Here is a 20,210-nt window from a genome sequence, read left to right on the forward strand (position 1 = left end):
AACCTCTCTTGGGGATGAGGGCCACCACTTCTCAACCTGGGGTGGGGGATGATTCTAGGGCCCATCCTGGACTTTTGTGCAGGGTCTCAGATTGAAACTGAGACTGCCCTGGTTGGTTTCTGGGATCATGGGCTCTGCCCCATGACTGCACTAATCCTGTCTTTGGGTACAGCCTGGCCTTTGCCAGATTCGGCCTTCCAAAACCTGGCAAGCCTACTCATGCCTGCCTATGGCATGACGCCAAGAGACTGGTGAAGCCCTGAGCTAAAAGGAGCATTTGGCTTGGCCTTTCCTCCCAGGGCTTTGGAGCGCCTCCGGGCAAGTAATTGCCGAGTGGAAGCAAGCCGGCCTGTCCCGAGGATGCCTCTCTCGCACAGCCCCCTGGTGGTGCTTCGAACAAGGAAGCTTCAGAGGGTGTTCCTGACCCACCCTAAAGGCTGCGCTGAAGGAATGCGAGGGTCTTGTGGAAGGAGCATGGGTATTAGCGGCGGCGCGCCAAAGGGACTCTGCAGATGTTCAGAGGCACTCCTTTCCCTAGCCGTTTTCTTCTCCTCCCCGGGACAAGCAACCGCGAGGCGGAGTTTCTCCACCTGGCCCAAAGGACGCCCCCCCCCCCGCAGTGGTCTGGCGCTGCCCTTCCCTTTCCCTCCCCACCCCCGCCGGAGAGGCCAGCCCTCCCACAGAGGCCGCCTCCTCCTCCTCGTCCTCCGGGTAGGTGCGCGGCTGCTGCAGCAGAGCCGGAGCGCCGCTTGGGCACGTGCCCCGGGGAAGGGTTTTCTCGTCCTTCTGCTGGAAGCGGCGGCGGCGGCGGCTGCCTCCTGCGCTCCTCTTGCCTGCCGCAGGGTGGGGGGAGGCGGCGGCGGCGGCCGCGCTGCAGAGCCCGAGCCGTTCCGCACCGAGGAGGAGGAGGAGGAGCACCAAGCCCGGCACCTTCCCCATTGCGGCGGCGGCGGCTGACTGGCCGAGGAGTTCGGGCGCTCTCCCGCCTCGTCCCCTCCAATGGAGCCGCCAGCTGCCGCCGCCACCGCCGCTCTTTTCCTGGGCGGGAACGAGCAGCAGTTCTACGCCGAGCTCTTCTCGCTTTGCTGCCGCGGCAGCGGCCAAACTGCGCCCGAGGCGGGAACAGGAGCAGCCCTAGCCGCTGGGGGGAGCAAAGTGGCGGAGCTCTTCAGGGCGTCGCAGCTGCCTCCGGAGACGCTTCATCAGGTAAGCGGGCGGCAGGGCAGGGGCGACGCTGAGAGCCTCGCGGTTTCCCCCCCACCACAGCGCTGAGAAGGCGGCAGAGAGGCTTTCTGGGAATGTGCAGAAGGCTCTGCTTGCGTCCCGGAGAATAATTAGGGTTCTCAGGAAAGCACAAATCGAGTCTGGGAGTGGAAGGAGAGAAGACGGCACTGGCTGACTGGCTTGCTCCATGTCACCAGCTGAGGGGCGCTTCTGAAGAGCTCCCCCTCCACACACACATTACCCGAAGAATCCAAGAGGGCAGCCGTGTTGCTCTGAAACAGTTGGACAAAGCAGGAGTCAACAAAGTTTTATTAGAGAGCACACGAAAGCTTACGTCCTGAATAAAACTTTGTTGATCTTAGAGGTGCTCCTGCTTTGTTCAGTTACCCGAAGAAGGCAGAGTGCTGTCACTGGGGCTGAAAGTTTGTTTTGATCGCTTTTGCTTTTAAAATAGCGGTGCTCCCCACCCCCACCCCCTTTCCCTCACGTCTATTTCAAGGCTAAATGAGAAGTTAGACGTTCACCCTAAGTAATAGTGTTAGTGGACATATTTGTGGCTGCCAAAGTGTAGGTACGGAAGTTAATATGGAGTGATTGTTAAAGATAGACTCTGGCTCCTTGACAGATCTCGTTGGTTGGTCTTTGAGAGATAGAGGAATTCCTGATGAAAAAGATAGGTCACACCATTGCAATTCATACTACTGCTCTGCTACAGAATCAGCAAATGCTGGGGGAATTACATTGGACAAAGTTATATGGTATTCCGTATATCGATGCCTGGTTCTTAAATGCTGTTTATTGGGCAAAGTATTACTGGTTAACTGCTCTCTTTTTTCCATCAAGGTTTGTTGAGAGTCTTTTATTTTTATGCTGTCTCATCATCTCACTTCCTCTATTTCCTCTGAATAACACACGAAGGGAGATGAAAACACATGAAAACTATTGTAATTGTTGCAGCTGCACAGGCATTGGGAATACTGTTTACTGTTGTTTACTATATACCTCCTCCACTACCAGCTGCAAAAAGCCTGTAGCTCTTTCAGCACATGTCTGCTCCCATCTCAAAATCTTGGGATCCTAACATTGTTTAATTTTTTTTCTTTTGGCATGTTACACTAACAATTGCCTGCTAATACATGCTGTTTCATCTTCAATTTATTAATATCTGAATCAGTAGAGGCAGATTGCAATTTGATACGCTAATAGTTGGATCTTCTGGTGTTTGTTTTTTTGTTTTGTTTTTTCTGGGTTGAATTCAAGACCTAAGACCTTTGGCAGGTGAATAGAACTATTCATACATACCATTCTGCTTACAAGCGAAAAGCAGAGTTTTATGTTCAGTATGGGGATTAGAGCTCTTTGCTGTGATCTGAGGAAACTTTGGACGCAGCTGAAGGCCCAGCGCACCTGCTGAGAGGCCTCCTTGTGTCTTCTGCCTAGCCTCAAAAATAATGGGAGCTGTCAGAGGAGAGAAAGGAATGTGCCCAGACCACATCTCATTGCCCTATCCTGTATAACAAGGAAGACGAGTGTACATGAGAGCATGCAGATGACACAGGGTGCTATCCCGGCATTGTTTTATTTGTTTATAAATAACTTCCAGCATGTAATATCCCCATTCCCAGTTCTACATGAGGAATGAGACCACACACGACTCAGTGAATGTGACAAGATACAGTTCCCACCCTACATAAGCAACTTCCATTGATTTTTATCTGGATTTATACATGATCGGGTAGGTTTAGGGTTGCAGCCTCAGAGTACAGGGTAGATGAAAGCCAGATGCCACAGTTATTCCCTTCCCCCCCGTGGATGGCTTTCAGGCATACTCTGTGCAGACCACTTGTGGAGACATGTTCCTTTACCCTGTTTTTTTATTTTATTTTAATGGATCAGGGCAATTGAAAAGACACTGGATGGAGAAGTTATTTCTGCAGGCATACTCTGTGCAGACCACTTGTGGAAACATGTTCCTTTACCCTGTTTTTTATTTTATTTTAATGGATCAGGGCAATTGAAAAGAGGCTGGATGGAGAAGTTATTTCTGGTTTTATGGAAGGTGCTTTTCATTTGTACCTACGTATCTACTCAAACAAGAGCCCTGTGGCGCAGAGTGGTAAAGCTGCAGTACTGCAGTCCTAAGCTCTGCTCAGGACCTGAGTTCAATCTCGGTGGAAGCTGGGTTCAGGTAGCTGGCTCGAGGTTGACTCAGCCTTCCATCCTTCCAAGGTCGGTAAAATGAGTACCCAGCTTGCTGGGGGGAAAGTGTAGATGACTGGGGAAGGCAATGGCAAACCACCCAGTGAAAAGTCTGCCGTGAAAACATTGTGAAAGCAACGTCATCCCAGAGTCGGAAACGACTGGTGCTTGCACAGGGGACTACCTTACCTTTTTATCTACTCAAACTTGTAAAAGAGCGAGTTTTCTCCACATAGCAACAGCTCTGCAAGGTAGATGGACTGGCCCAAAGTTACCTAGAAAGCTTAGCTGGCAGAGTAGAGGTTTGAACTTGGATCTCTTAGATTGGAATCTAAACACTGTGCTCCACTAGCTCTCATTACTGTGGAACAGCGCTGACACTGAATTCAAGACTACAAATAAGTTCACATGCAGAGAAAAGGGTTCATTTGTAAGAATTTAAGAAGTGATGTTCAAAACCACTTGTTGCATATCGAAATACAAACGACATGTCTGGGAAATGGAAACCAGGTAAAACTAGTCAAGCTTGAATAGCACTAACATCCATGTCTCTGTTGTTTCCCTGGTAACTGACTGTTGTTTCTTGTGACTGTAATGGGAACTTGTACTTCTGAGTGGCCTTGTTTTGACTTCTGAATGTGTGGAATATTCCTATATGGTATAATCCACTTTTCCTCCACAGAGTTAAATCAGTGTGTACATGGGAGAAAGAAATGGTGGACTCTTTCCACAAGACTGAAATGACACCCTTCCTCTATCTGAAAACCTCTTCCTGTGTCTTGTGATATAATGAAAAACTTCTGTCACAACACATTGCTAGCAGTTTCTATATTGTTTCTCAGGTGCTTGCTATCTCTGCAGAAGTCGTGCTAGTTTGCACATCTTGCTATGGAATCTGGTTTGCATTAGTAGCTTATAAAAAGCACACTGGTTTTAATATATTTGCAGATATGCATGCTTTTTGTTTTAAGTTGCACATAAAGGGTGTGTATGTGTGTGTAAAGTGTCATCAAATTGCAGCTGATTATGGTGACCTCTCACAGTGTTTTCAAGACAAGACGTTTAGAAGTGGTTTGCCATTGCTTTCCTCTGCATAGTACTCTGGGCTTTTTTTGTGGTCTCTCATCTGAATACTAAACAGGTCCAACACTCTGTAGCTTCCAAATGTTAGGTCTGATGAGATCGGGGTAGCCTGAATCATCCAAGTCAAGGCATATGAGGTTAGTTTTGGAGGGTTTTTTTGTTGTTGGTTGAATATGTATTTAACATTTATAAGATGGAATCCTGTACTGTGGAAGAACTCTGCTTGTTGTCTTATGCTATAATGAGAATATTAGTGGTACAGATAGTAGCAGCTCAGTTCCAAGCAGGGTTGCTGGCCTTCAGGTGGTGTGTGCAAGGAAATACCAAATGGTATCATAATTGCAAATTACTATAAACACGGGGTGGGGTGGGGATCACAAAATTTGTAGTGACTGACACTCTGGAGCATGTGCCATTTGTAAATCTTCGCCTACTATGTACTCATAGAATTGTGATGATAATGAGAACGTTTTCCATGAAACAAGCCATGTAAATAGTCAACTGCTTATAGTTGGGACTGGCTCTTCTGGATCCTTGTGGGACCATTGGACTTTTTATTTCTGCCTTTTGAATCAGCACAGTGGATTTGAAAAGTCTTTGTGACCCCTGGAGAGGCTTATGCCAATATCTTGTTGAATATCTTTCATTGTATACTTCTGCACACTTACTGAGGGACTTGATATTGTCTATATTTAGTAGTGTTTGTTTTGATATTATCACTAACATTTTTGTGATATATTTTTTAGTGTTTTTAGTAATTTGGGATTACAATACCATTTGGTATTTTCTTGCAATCTCTATACGTAGCCTCTCCCTGTTTTTTATTTTGTTTGTTAGACTCCAGGTGGTGGCTGGTGAACTCCCGGGATTACAATTGACCTCCAGATGACAGAGATCAGTTCACCTGGAGAAAATGGCTGTGTTGGAGGTGGACTGTATGGCATTATACCCCATTGAAGTCCCTCCTCTCCCCAAACCCTGCCCTACAGGTATTTATGTAACCCAGAACAGGCAGCCCTCGTTCAGGGACATGGAGGCAGCAGAAATTAGATCAGCATTGAAGATCATTGCATCCTCCAGCCTGAGCTTTGGAATCAAGACAGGCACATCTTGAGGCTTTCAACAACTAAGAGGGTAACTTGAGCCTCAGATTGTCCCTCCTGGGAGCCCTTATGGAACTGAATTGTTGGTAGGATGCTACTGAACTGGCACTAGGTCAGAGACCATTAGTTGAAGACCATCCTGTGCTTTCTCAGCAACAGCTCAAGTTTGTAATCGCCTCTCTAAAGCACATATTTAATGGAATTATTTCTGTTTGCAGGACTCCAGTCTTCTGAGTTTTGCTCTTTTTTCTGTGTCTCACAATTATTTATTTAGATCCAGGTGAGCAGCCGTGTTGGTCTGTAGCAATAGAACAAAGTAGGAGTCCACCACCAAAATGTCCTAATTTTGGCCCATGCTTGCTAGCAATAGAGTAATTAACAGACATTCGCACATTCTGACATGTTACTGTTTTATTGGTTTCCCACACAAATGCTATCCAGACCAAATGTTCTCTCAATTTGTTAATCTCACTATTCTGCCATTGGATTTTAACTTTGTACCACTTTGCATTCTAAACCACTGTCCACCAGCTATATGTAGCTCTGCTCACTGTACCTTATTCCATGCCTGAAGAAGTATGCATGCATACAAATTATTTATTTATTCAGTTTCTGTCCCATCCCAGCGAAGTGGGCTCAGAGTGGGTTACGATGTAAGGGTTCATACAATAAACCAAAATCTTAAAAATTACAGTTAAAACCACAGTAAGCACATTAAGATGGCATTGTGTTACCCAGGGTCTGTTTCAATCAGGTCTGGTCAGTGGATTTCCAGATTGTCAGAGCCAGACAACCAAGCAATTTCTTGGCAGTTTGAGCTGATAGTTGGAAATAGGCATCTTGAGTAGAAGGGACTGATCACAGTGGACATCTGCTGCCTCAACTGGAAGCCTGGCAAAACAGCTCAATTTTACAGGCCCTGCAGAACTATAACGAGTCCCTCAGGGCCTTGATCTCTATGGGGAGCTGATTCCACCAAGCCGGGGCCATGGCCAAAAAGACCCTGGCCCTGTTTGAAACTAGACAAATATCTTTTGCACTGAGGATTACCAGTAGATGTTGGTCAGTCAATCATAAGGCCCTTTGGGGTAGTTAAGGGGAGAGGTGGTCCTGCAGGTATGTTGGTCCCTGGCTGCTCAGGGCCATAGAGGCTAGAACCAACACTTTGAAATGGATCCTGAACTCTATTGGCAGCCAGTGTAGTCTGCACAGCATAGGTTGAATGTGCACCTGCAGAGGTGTCACAGACAACAGGCACGCTGTTATGTAGACAATTACTTAGTTTCATATTGGTGCTGTAGGGAAGTAAAGTTCAAGCAACCACTGGTGGCCGCGGTGTGTTAGAAATCAACTATTCAATGAAAATCACCATGGGACAATAATATCGATATCTATTTCTTGATACAATAAATATACTATGAATACAATGGTAGATTATTGATTACAAATACAATTGTTTCATGAAATCTCAACATTACAATATAAATGCAGTACAGATTTATAAAACTCAATAAAATAAAGTATTATTACAAAGAGCATAGCTCCAAAAAGTGAAGTGAGTCAGAATCAGATGTGTTCTACAGTATCATCAGAGATGCTCAAATAAGTATGTGTAATAATCCTCCAGTATAGCTATAAATCCATTGCATAGGAAATAAATTCTCTATGGCAGTATCAAACAAAGCAATTAGAGGTGGGCAAACAGTAAACCATCAGCAACTGGCAATCAATATGCAGCTAGTTTCAAATTCTTTCTCAGTAGCTGATAGTAATATAGTCTCATATCTTGCATATAATGTCTTTATGAGGAAAGATAAAATCATTGTGGAACACAATCATCTGCTGTATTCATAACAAATTCTTCTTTCGTTGGTTTCAATGGGGCATAAAGTTCAGCAGATTTGAAAGTTAAATTATTTCAAAAGATACGTTGTATTGTGTTTAAGAGAATGATATGATATGAGAGACTGCCAATTCAAATCGAACCTTTGCCACAAACACACATACTCACCTCAGGCAAATCAGTCTCTTTCAGCTTCTAAGATTGGTATAGGTACTCAATTTCAGTAAACCTTTTGACAGGGTTTCCCATGATGTTCTTATGACTAAACTAGAGGACTGTGGATGGGACTCTAGGATAGTTAGGTGGATGGGGAACTGGTTAGAGAACTGCACTTAAAGAGTAGTTGTCAGTGGCATGTCATCTGAATGAAGGGAGGTGTCCAATGGGGTGCCACAGGGCTAGTTTCTGGGCCCAGTTCTTTTCAGTATTTTTATAACCAATCTGAATGACATCAAATTGGGAGGAGCAGTGAACACACAATGAGATCTGCACATGCTGGAAGAGTGGGCAGATGTGAACAAGATGCAGTTTAACAAGCACAGAGTTCTATATCTAGGTAACAGAAATGAGGAATGCATACTGGATGGGGGATACACTGGGTAGCAGTGTGTGTGAAAAAGATCTTGAAGTATGGGTGGACTGTAAGTTAAATATGAGCAGCCAGTGTGATGCAGCGACAAAAATGGCTAATGTGATCTTGGGGTGTATCAACAGAGACATAACATCCAAAAAACAATATGTCATAGTCACACTGCAATGGTCAGGCCACATCTGGAGTATTGTGTGCATTTCTGGAGGTCTCACTTCAAAAAGAATGTGGATAGAATAGAACCAGTGCAGAGGTGAGCGATGAGGGGCCCATGAGGAAAGGCTGAGGGACTTGGGAATGTTCAGTTTGCAGAAGAGGAGGTTGAGGGGGGACATGATTACTCTCTATAAGCTGTTCCTGTTGGCAGCAGAGGATAGGATTCACAATAGCATGTTTAAATTAATGGTGGGAAGGTACTGACTGGATAGTAGGAAAAACTTTTTGACAATAAGAGTTGTTCAACAGTGGGATCACCTACCTAGGGAGGTAGTGAGCTCCTCATCATTGGCAGTCTGTAAGTACTCCTGCACTGAGCAAGGAGTTGAACTAGGTAGCCTGTTTGGCCCCTTCAGACTCTTGTGTTTCTATGATTCTTAGAGTAATGACCTACCTTACAGGTCTGTAAGAAAGATTAGAACAAGATAATGTATGTGGTGAGTATGTGTTATTATAGAAGTAATAAAGAAAATAATTATTTTGTAAGTTTAAGCCTTTCATTTTACAGTTCTGTTCACAAAATGCTACATGGAAGACAGAGCCACCATTTACAAGTAGCAGATATGCTATACCAGCAAAAGGTATTATGTCCAGTTTCTGACATCAAAAGTTAAAAGCATATTGGGAAGCAGAGCTAGGCAAGATCTTTGTTCGAGTCATTGGAGACCTTGTGAGAACAGCTGGTGCGCTGGGCTGGATGGGCCTATCACCTGACTCTGAGTAAGGGAGCTGCATACATTCATACTTCAGGTCTAGGCTAGGAATGTATTTTTCCCTTTGACAACAAGGAAGCTGAAGCATTACCCTACTTTCCTCCAGTATGCCTAACTGGTTAACTTATCTTTATGGTGACTTGTTACTATGGTTACCACACATTGCAGTTGCCATTAGCACAAGGTGTCCAAATAATGGGAACTGCTGAGCTAGATTGTAAGCATTTTGAGGCATTTACATGGGCACAATCATGACAAAAAAAAAAGCTGTGCCAGACTTTCCTACAAATGATAATCTGATTTGAGTATGTGTGCCTGAGAATGCAGTTTCTCTTAGTTGTGGTTTTTATAGATATTTTTATATCTGTATTAGTTGCCATGACTAAGAATGCTGTAAACATGCTTCCTACCCACCCCCCACCCCGACCCTAAGTGGCGAAAAATACCTGCACTTCTGGAGTTTCCCTTCTCTTGGAGGGGATAGGACTAGAGATGGATAGTGTGCCAAATATTTGCTTATTCACAGATATAAAAGTGTGGAGGCGAAGGGCCACAAGTTTGCAAGATCATTTCTGATCCTCTGAGAGAGAGAGAGAGAGAGACCCCACAGTAGAAAAGAGCAAGAGACTAGTAGCATCGTAAATACTAACAATAATTATGGTAGGGTATGAGCTTTTGTGAGTCACTGCTCACTCCTTCAGATACCCTGCAGGTGCTTTGCATCCAGCCAATCCTCAATAGTGCGGTTTCCAAATTCAGCACTGCTGTTTTTCCATGCTCATGTGCTTCTGTTGCTTCTTCTCAGCTGGGAGACATTTGTTGCTTTCTTCAAGCCCTGCTTTGTTTTTGTTTTTTTTGAGAGAGAGCGCTAGCTGTCCAGAAGCCATCTCCTGACAGCTAGGTCCCATGGAGAGAGCATCTACCACCATGAAGACCCTGATTCCCACAAGGAAAGCAACAGTGATGGACCTACTCACAATAATTTGATTTCTAATTTGTACACAGCAAAGCAATAATTTTGAAACATAAAAAGGCAATTTTCAGAAAAAAGATGAAGGAAATTCTTACACATGGTCTCTCAGCTGTAGCTTGAATATCTGCCCCATGTTCAGAGGAAGGAAGTATTATGCTAAGATAAATATTTTGAAAATTGCTTTTTTTGTTATTGAATCTCCTTCTGGTAGTCCATTTATGTAGTATATTTTAACTGTGACTTCTTTAAGAGATAGACTGAATATCTATATGAGAGAGTTTATGGTGGCAGGACATATATCAACATGGTTTAACTTAGGCATCTGCATGGGGAGTGGACATACAACTGGCACAAAGTGGCCTATTTTTAAGGTGTTGCGGTACTACAAATGCATCTACTTTGTCACATAGAGAAACTGGAACATAAAACTGATTCTACCATAACATCCCCGCCATATTGTAAGCTGCCTGGCAATGCTGTAAACTGCTGTGGCCATTTCATAGGGGTTTAAAAATGCAGTGACAGGTTGTGGCATTGTTGTTCCTCTCCCCCCACCCAAGCCTTTTCAGCTGCTGAAATGGATATACCTCCCCATGGACATATTGACATTTGAAAAGGCTTGACAGTGGGACAAGAGCACCTCAACCCACTGCACATTTTAAAATCCCTTTAAAATGGCAGCAGCATGCACAGATCAGGTGCATGGACATATCACATCTAGGTTGGCCCTTAGACAATGGAAAAGGCAGAGAGGAGTGAATTGAGCATCTAGTTTTTGTTTGTATCTTTGCTGCTGATAGGATGCTTACCAGGTTTCCTCTAAATTAAATTGACTACCCAAAAGCTATGTTGGTTATTTAACCTGTGTGGACAAAGGCTATGAAGGAAGCTGCAGTGTGGAATTCATGGCCCTTAAGGTAAGGTATTGGAGGGTAGCTGACTCTGTAGGGTCACAATTTGATCAGATTCAAGTTCTATAATCAATCTTGGTCCTTGATCGGAAAGGGATTTGTGCCAACAGCACTAAGAGGCTTCCTTATTGATTAATAAATTCTGTCTAGAGGCCAGCTGAACAGGGGTGGTAAGGAGCCTGAGCTTTGAACAGACTTTCAGTGCAGCTTAGAAAAATAGAAAAAATGAAGGTAATGGGTAGCCTGGTATTCTGTTGAAAACTTCCATTAGCTACTACTGTCCATGAACATAGATATTTTTCTGTATGCTGAAATTGTTTGCATTGAAAGCTAGAGTAAAAAGTATTTTATTTTGGAAGTAACTATTATTGCATCAGGACTCAAGTAATTGTCCTAGAGCTAAACAATTTGTTACCAGTTACTAAGACATGTGTGCTGTAGGTAGACCTCATAGGTGATCTGGAAACTGTGATTTTGTGTGGTGGCTGCTGTTGGAATTATTGCTGTTTGAAAGGGGGAAGGCCAATTCCATCTTTTTCTTCTCAGGCAAACAGTCCCTGCTCCCATTCTTAAAAAGCTAAGCAGGCTCAGTTTTTACTTTAGCCACAGGGGCACAAAGAAAGTCTTTCCACTTTGTACTGAAAGGATTTGTGAACTCCCTTGAGTACTTTTGTGGACACGCTGGGACCCTTGGACCCAAGTATGAGAAATATTCTAAAACTCCAAACAGAAGTTGATCTGTTAGGGTATAGGTTAGTTGATGTTTTCAATGTTAAAACTTAGGTTGAAAGTTATTGCAATATTAAAATCTATCTTTGAACCATGAAAATTAGAATGATAATAAAACCAAAATGATTTAAGGCTGGATTTTTGAATGAACAAAGGCCTTAAAAAGAGCTTGAGAGGCTCTGTAAAGCTAACAGCACTCATTTTGCCCAATTATTTATTGGATAGTTTCAAGTGTGTAATAAACACACACCCTTATAATGTTAAGCCATAGTTTGGTGTTAACTTAAGCAAACCTTAATATTGTTTGTTCTCTTTTCTTCTCATGCCTTCCTTTCTGCCAAGTTTTAGTTTTCTCTTAGAGTGAATTCCCAAACTGTGGCTGGTGTTTGCTCTCAGAATTTGAATTGTAAGGCATCGTTTCATTGTAGTTTGTAGTTCTGGCTTAGAGGCTAAACACAAACCATAATTTGGTAGTTGAGATATAATGGAACATTGTGATTTGTTACAAAACAGGAAGGAAGGAAAAATCATAGTATATCAGGGAACGGTTGTGTGAGGCTGGTGCTTGCCTGTATAATGCTGATCTGGACCATAGTTTGTGGATGTTGGTTGATACCCTGGACCACAATTTGAAGTAGACTTGCACATGCTGAGGTAAGATTTTCCCATTACTGGCTAAAGATGTCCTATGTGCTCATTGATCCGTATCTCCATTAGCTAGCAATACTAGCCCAATTCGCATGTTACAGAGAACACATGTACAGCCTGCCTGAGGTGCATACAGCCAATTTTAAGGAAGAGTCAACGCACATTCACTTTGGAGTTGAAGCCAGGAACCATTACCTGGATTTATGTGAGGTTTGTATAATATGGCTGCATTTGTGCTGAATGTAATATGAGATTAACTCAACACATGTATGGAAAAAAATTAAGTGTTCTCAGAAGTTCCCATTTACCTCAGAGGCTCAGAGTTTAACCCTCAGAGACTTAAAACACATACTTAATTCACCCACTGAAATCACTGATTATTAAAAGTCATAAACTGTAGTGGGATCGTGCCTTTTATTTTTACTTCAGATCCTTTTAGTTGCTGAATAATAAAGAAAACAGTACCTCACAGCATAGAATACAATACCTCAGGAATGAGAATGAGGAATGCCTAAACTATAAACATAAAATAACATTTCTACATATTTTGTGATTACAGAATATTGCTCTGTGAAAGAAGAGGGGGAACTCTTTTTGTGTTAAAGCTAAACAACTATAAAACCAATAAACAGAAATAAATATGGGCTAATATTTTCCATAGATACAACAATGACATTCAGTGAATCAAGAGCTTTTTGCCTTTAAAATCATAGCATGTTTTGTCTTCTACTTTCTGTTCTAAAAAATTTAACCAGTTGTTTGACTCTTTGACTGTTGAATTAATTGTATAATTCATTTTCTTGTAAATTGTTTATTAATTATGAGGTAAATTTTTGAAAATGTAAAGGACACCTGAATAGTTGACTTGTCGTCCTCAGCTGAGCTACACCCTTGTGAGCCTGTTGACTTCAGCTGACTTAGACTGTAAATCTGCTCAGTATGGTACAGTATGTTATTCAAGATAGTGTGTGTGTTTTTCCTTCTTCCAGTGCTATGAAATAAATATCTGCTAGATTCCAAGGGCACTTTGCTAATTGTTGCCACCACTGCTTGTGCAGAAAGAGAACAAGGGTGCCACACCTCCTACCTCTGAGAGGAGCAGGAGGATTGTAGTTGAGGTGGTCAGAAATCAGGAGGACCCTGAAGGAGGGAAGGGGAGGGGAGTTTATAGATGGATTAAGAAAGGCAAATCCAAGGGCCAGCAGGGAGGAATAGGATTTTACCTTTCCTTTGATTGTGTCTTTCTTTCTTGTTTTACTTTTAAATTAACCTTTGTTTAATTTATCTACTCAGTTATTCAGGTTCAGTAATGAGATTCCATTTTTAGTGTGGAACAATAGTGAAATGGCTTTTATGTTTTTACAGGGAGAAAAAAGCTTCACAAGTTTTAAAGTATATGGTATCCTTTCGCACCAAGGAATCATCCCTGGGCAGGGAGAGAGGGGGGCTCTTGGTAGTTGGTGATTCAATCCTTGTGATTCAATAGTTAGTTCTGTAGTTGAAAATGTGTTGGAGCAGGGGTGGCCAAAGATAGCTCTAGAGATTTTTTTTTGCCTACAACTCCCATCAGCTCCAGCCAGCATGACCAATGGCTGGGGCTGATGGGAGTTGTAGGCAAAAACATCTGGAGAGCTACCGCTGGCCAACCCTGTGTTGGAGTATTCCTTGATCCTTAGGTGTGTAGATAGATGGTTGACAAACTTGTGTACTGGCCACATGTTGACTTGTCTGCCTGGTGCAAAGGTAGTGGACATTACACATGGTCTAGATAGGCAGGTAGATAGTGCTGGGGAGGAGCCAGTGGTCATGATACATGTTGGCAAACAAAGTGGGGAAGTGTAGTCATGTGGCCCTGGAGGAAAAATGTAGGCTGCTAGGCAGGAGACTCAAGGCTATAACCAGGGCTTTTTTGGTAGAAAAAGCCCAGCAGGAACTCATTTGTGTATTAGGCCACACCTCCTGACACCAAGCCAGCTGGAACTGCATTCCTGTGTGTTCCTGTTCAAAAATAGCCCTGGCTATAACCTTCAAGGTAGACTTCTCAGAAGTGCTTCTTATTCCATAAGCAGGACCAGCTTGACAGGCACAAATTAGGAGTATCAATGTGTAGACAAGATGGTGGCGTAGGAAGGAAAGGTTTACATTTGTTAGGCACTGGGATGCTTTTTGAAACAAACAGGACTTGTACAAAAGAGATGGCCTCCACTTGTCCTGAGACTAAACCAGGCTACTGACACTTGACATCAAAGAGGTGGCAGAACAGTTTTTAAACTAAATCTAGGGGGAAAGTTAACAGGAGATGAAATGTCTCTGGTTTGGGATCATCTCTAAGAGATAAAGGGTTAGCTATCACAGTTCTACAGGGAAATGAATTAGGGATGGCCACTGAGCTAGTGACAAGCAATATTGACTATTTGGCAAGGTCTAGAGGTCATGGAAGAAAGGTTGCATGCCTAATGTGTCTTGGGAAATTATAGATGTTTATATAGGAAAATGGGAGAGGATTGGCGTACTTAGTGTCAGAGGAGAACATAGATGGTGTGGGCATTTTAGAAACTTGGTGGGATGAGGAAAATAATTGGGATACAGTAATTCCTAGATATAAATTATATTGGAAGGATAGGGATGGAAGGGTCAGAGGTGGAGCGGCTCTGTATGTCAGAGAAGGTATACAGTCCAGAAAGACTGTAAACTTACAGACAGACTATGAGTCGAAATAATGTGCCTGAAGGAAGTTTAACTCTGGGAGTTTGTTATTGCCCACCAGATTAAAGGTTAGAAGATGGTTTAAAAATAGCAAAAGAATGAAGGAAAGCAGCTAGACAAAATAATGGTGTCATAATATGTGATTTAATTACCCACACATATGTGTTCAAGTCAGGAGAAAAAAACTGGGTTTCTAGATACTCTCAATGACAGTCCTATTGAGCAGATGGTTACAGAACCTACCAGGGGAGAAGCAGTCCTGGACTTGGTCTGAGTAATGCTCAAGAACTGGTGAGAAATTTAAATGTGATAGCACCAGCTGGGAACAGTGACCATAAGGTTATTAAGGTCAATATTTATGTAAATTGGGAGTTGCTCAAAAAGACCAACAGAACCACATTTAACTTTAGAAAGGGTAACTTGTGAAGAACTTGTGAAGAAGAAACTGAAAGGAAAGGTAAGGAAAATCAATTCCTTTGGGAAGCTTGGAGAGTATTTAAAACTACAATCCTAGAAGCCTAGATAAAATGTATACCACAGGTTAGGAAAGATACAAGTAGATGTAAGATGCAAATAGGTTAACAAACAAGTAATGGAAGCAGTAAAAAGTAAGAAGGATTCCTTTAAGAGTGAAAGGCTTGTTCAAATGAAATAAATAAAAGGGAGCACAGGCTGTGGCAAATAGAGTGCAAGTTGATTATCAGACAGGCAAAAAGGAACTGTGAGGAACATAGAGCAAAAAGCATAAAGACCAACAACTACACTTGATCTTAGCCAAAAGGCTGAGAAGCAAACTATTAATCTAGTTTTATATTATTAGTTTTTATCTAGTTTTATATTATTTCCTTTGATATCTCTTTGTTTTATTCTGATCTATGATCATAGTCAATATCTTGATCTCCAACAATAAAAATTTCTTCAAATACATTTAGGGTTGCCAGTCCCCAGGTGGGGCAGGGGATCCCCCGGTTTGGAGACCCTCCACCCACTTCAGGGTCGTCAGAAAGCGGGGGGAGGGCAGGGAAATGTCTGCTGGGAACTCTATTATTCCCTATGGAGATTTATTCCTATAGAAAATCATGGAGAATTGATCTGCGGGTATCTGGGGCTCTGGGGGGGGCTGTTTTTTGGGGTAGAGGTACCAAATTTTCAGTATAGCATCTAGTGCCTCTCCCCAAAATACCCCCCAAGTTTCAAAAAGATTGGACCAAGGGGTCCAATTCTATGAGCCCCCAAAAAGGTGCCCCTATCCTTCATTATTTCCTATGGAAGGAATTGAAAAGGTGTGCTGTCCCTTTAAATGTGATAGCCAGAACTCCCTGTGGAGTTCAGTAATGCTTGTCACAGCCTTGATCTTGACTCCACCCCTAATGTCTCCTGGCTCCACCCCCAAAGTCTCCTGGCTCCATCCCCAAAGTCCCCAGATATTTCTTGAATTGGACTTGGCAACCCTAAATACATTAGTAGCGGAAAACCAGCCAGTGGCGCCCTTGAATGATCAAGGAACAGAGCCTGCATGTGGGAGTAGGCTGGGTAGGCAGCTGCTTAGGGTGCCACTCCATGAGCCGGGCCTGGGCTTGAGTTCCGCGTGCCTTGAAAGGTGTGCAGGAAGTGACCGTCGGCTCCCGCGCCCCCCATCAGCCTTCCTGCACTGCAGGAAGGCTGAGCAGGGAAGAGGCTTGTGTCCAGCCTTGCAAGGCGTGTGGGGGGCAATTGTCAGCTCTCTGCCCTCCCCATCAGCCTTCCTGTGCTGCAGAAAGGCTGAGCCAGGAAGAGGCTTGTGTTCTGCGCACCTTGCAAGGTGTGCGGGAGGCGATCATCGGCTCCTCCGCCCCCCCCAGCCAGCCTTCTTGCAGTGGGGAAGGAGCTTGTGTGCCTTATAAGGCACGCAGGACACAACTGTCAGCTTCTCCCACCCCGATGTGGAAGCTACAGGGGGATGGGGGGGCTGCTTAATGACGTCACTTTTATGATGTCATTGTGCCATGCGTGCATGTTTTTTTCTAAAAGATTGGGGGGGGCGCTGAGCTAGGGTCTTCCTCCAGCAGCAGAAAACCCAGTGCCGGCCCTGTCAAGGAATAAAAAGGTTACTAAAGGATAATAGAAAAGCAGCAAAGAAGCTGAATGCATTTTTTCCCCTCTGTCTACACTATGTCTGGGGCAGTGATGCTCTGTATTCTTGAAGCTTGGGGGGCAACGGTGAGAAGGCTTCTGGATAAATAATTATCAAAATATTTCTTTCACTTTCTTAAAACAGAATATATATTTGTACCAGCAGGGTTGGTACCTCTCGTAATCACAAAAACAACTTAATTTTGTTGTTTCACAATAGCATATAATCTTTTAAAAGGGTAATGAATTATAACTGTGTTGAACCTTGCAGTTTTGTTCTACTAATGGTGGTGCTTTCCTTTTTCCCAAGTAGCTTTTCTGCCAAAGCAAGGGACTCTTTGTTCATAAGAAGCTTCATGTGCTGGAGGAAAGGGCCACTGTTAGTTGGGCATAAGATCTATACCTCTAACTTACAGCAACATTAGGCAAGGTTTTTATAAAAATGATCATTTACTGAGCAGATATTTGGCTTTTGTCCTAGAATGTCAGAGTTACCATAAATTACATTATTTTAAAAGCAGTGTCATAATGGTTTGCCCATTTCCTGCACAAATAAGATGGAGTCTTATGCAGTTAACTTATGTCTCCTGGTGCTCCTATTTGGAGAGGCCTGTAGTTATGACTAGGGGCTAGCAGCCCTTTCTTCAGGACTGCTTATAAAATGACACTACAGTGAAATGTTTAAAAAAGGTAAACTGTTGCCTAGTCAGTGTTATTCTTGGCTATGTGGAAGACTAGACTATATTTGATTGCTATTAAATGGCAAACTGAAGATCAGCTCACTGGCAATCTGGACTCTAGGTAGAATGGAATGTGGTGTTGTGGGAGTTGTAGGCAGAAGTTGCATATATGATGCCTTCGTGTAGCTCTCCCTCCCTCCCTGTCTCTCAGTCACACATACACTAGGCCAGCTTTTTCTCAGGGATCACTCTGTTTTTAAAATAGGGAGCAGAAGTCTATGTTGCTGTACAAACGTAAACCTTGGGATGGAAAGTCTTTTAGAATGGGACCTGTTAATGGCATATTGAATAGAAGTACTGATGGTAATACAGTACTTCATGGACCCACCCACCCCCTGAATTCTCACAGTGTTATCAGTGAATGTGTGTGCTCATAATTCTGTCTCTTTGGAAGATGTGGACTACTCAATGCACCCTCAGACATCCAGTAGCAATAGGTTTGGATGCAACAAACCACAAGCAGAGCTCTGCTCATAGAAATCTTCTGCCTCCATTTGCGGCTCACTGCATTCCTCCCAAAAATACCGCTCCCAGGAGCAGTACTGCGTATAATGTATTGAGGTTTCAGGGAAGTGGGAAACTTGCCTCCCTTATTTGTCTGCTAGCAGAGATGTCCTTTGGCCAGTGGAAACTATGCACTAGACACAATACATTGAAATTGATTAACTATATAAAGACAGATGTAAATAACATAGTATTGTCTTCAGTGCGCATATGTAGTAGTTACCACAACATGGCCATCAGATTCAATTTGCTTGCTAAAAATGAACCTCAAAAATGAACCTGGGTTTAGCAGCCCCAACTCAAACTGAATTCCTAATAGTTGCTCTTGTACCTCAGTAAGTCTTTCACAGTTACAGATCACTGTAGGTTTTATGTGTTGCAGGTAATTAATAGCATTAATATATACAGTTATATGTTCAGTGTGACATGCATGCAAAACTGAAAAGATATATGGCCAAAAAATACAGAATATCGATTTCTTACAGCTTGAAACCTTTGTTCTTTTCCTTATCAATGAGACTGTTGCCAAACTGTTTACTGTGGCTTGCTTAATAGTGGGTAGCCCCAAATATAAGAGCACAATGGGATGAATTTGACTTGTGGGTTATGGTTGGCTGTCCCTAACTCAGATCAGAGGCAGAGGTTTTTATCTTTGCTTACAGCTAACTTTTGTCTGCAATAGATAATAAAAGAGCAGAGGTGGGGCTCTCAAAGTGGGAAGGCAAGCCCACTTGGAAATATGATTTGGAAGCAACCTAGCAGACACTAACTGCAGCAGCTGTCAGATAAAGATGTCCTTGCAAACTGTTCACTAGGAACGAAAAGAGGGAATTGGCAGATGAGAGGGGAGGGAAAATATTTAAGTCCCCATCACATTCCTACTCCTCCAAATAATGGCTTTGGGGATTTCTTACATGACATCTGAATTAAGCCAGTATGCTTCCCTCTTCACTGGGTTAAACAAACAACAAGAGAAGGTTACTTGGAGTGCTGCCAGGATCACAGCACTCTTAGCTCTTAACCAATCTTAGCCTTTATGGCATGATAATTGATCACTGGCAAGTGTTACACCCAGCAAGCAACTTTTGTTTCCACAAATGTTTGTAGTACACAAACAGAGACATCACCAGCTATAGCTAGTTTTTTTTAAATTCATGGTGCTCACATGTTATGAGGTTGAACTTGAAGGATAACCATGAGTTTCTCACACAACCATTTTTCTGGTTAGAATTTTAAAGCTTTGTTTATACATGTTTACAGTAAAACAGTTCCTGTAAGTTTTGAATAGGTAGTACTTTTAAGAACATCTCTGGAAAAATTCTGGCTGTTTCTAAAACAAATGTTTTGAAGCATTGTCAGTACATTTGAAATGGGGTAGTTAAAACAAAAGGGTTAAATTTTACACAAAAAAAATCTGGCTGATTAGGTATAACAGGCCTTGTGTGTCTGTGTTCTTTCTATGCATGCAAGCAATGCATAAGTAGCAGGTACATGTGCACTAATCCGGCACTGTGAAAAATTGTAATGTCCCTTTTTATTTTCTTTTTTTTTTTGGCACCATCAAGTTGCAACTGACATAGCAACCCTGTAGGGTTTTCAAGGCAAGGGATGAGCAGAAGTGGTTTGTCATTATCTGCCTTTGCATAGGAGCTCTGGTATTCCTTGGTGGTCTCTCATCCAAATACTAAGCAGGGCTGAGCCTGCTTAGCTTCTGAGATTTGACAAAATCAGGCTAACCTGGACTATGCAGTTCAGGGCAATCTCCCTACCATGTACCTTGAAAATGCCACTTAACACTAGATCTCATACGCACATATGTAGACATGCAAAGATGTAACTTTGGAACTATGGCCTTAATTTGAAAAAGCAAAATTCTTGTTCTTTTTGGTTTGTCACTTTTTGGAAAATTCCAGTGTC

The 20,210-nt window shown here is 42.8% G+C and overlaps 1 protein-coding gene across 4 annotated transcripts in view; it reads left to right on the plus strand.

The window, feature by feature from the left end:
- Nucleotides 1-902: 902 nt before the first annotated feature.
- The window catches only part of REPS2 (RALBP1 associated Eps domain containing 2), a 155,791-nt gene continuing 136,483 nt past the window's right edge, over nt 903-20,210 (plus strand). For 3 of the 4 annotated variants that reach the window (XR_009555183.1, XM_060234023.1, XM_060234024.1), the window contains exon 1: nt 975-1,206. Coding sequence is in view for 3 of the 4 variants with exons in the window: in XM_060234023.1 (XP_060090006.1) it covers nt 1,000-1,206 (207 nt within the window). In the remaining variant the exon portion in view is untranslated. Of the gene's footprint in view, nt 1,207-20,210 lie in introns of all 4 variants that reach the window. The other variant, XM_060234022.1, reaches the window with a different exon arrangement.

The sequence above is a fragment of the Heteronotia binoei genome, chromosome 3 (assembly GCF_032191835.1).
Source record: "Heteronotia binoei isolate CCM8104 ecotype False Entrance Well chromosome 3, APGP_CSIRO_Hbin_v1, whole genome shotgun sequence".
Lineage (NCBI taxonomy): Eukaryota > Metazoa > Chordata > Lepidosauria > Squamata > Gekkonidae > Heteronotia > Heteronotia binoei.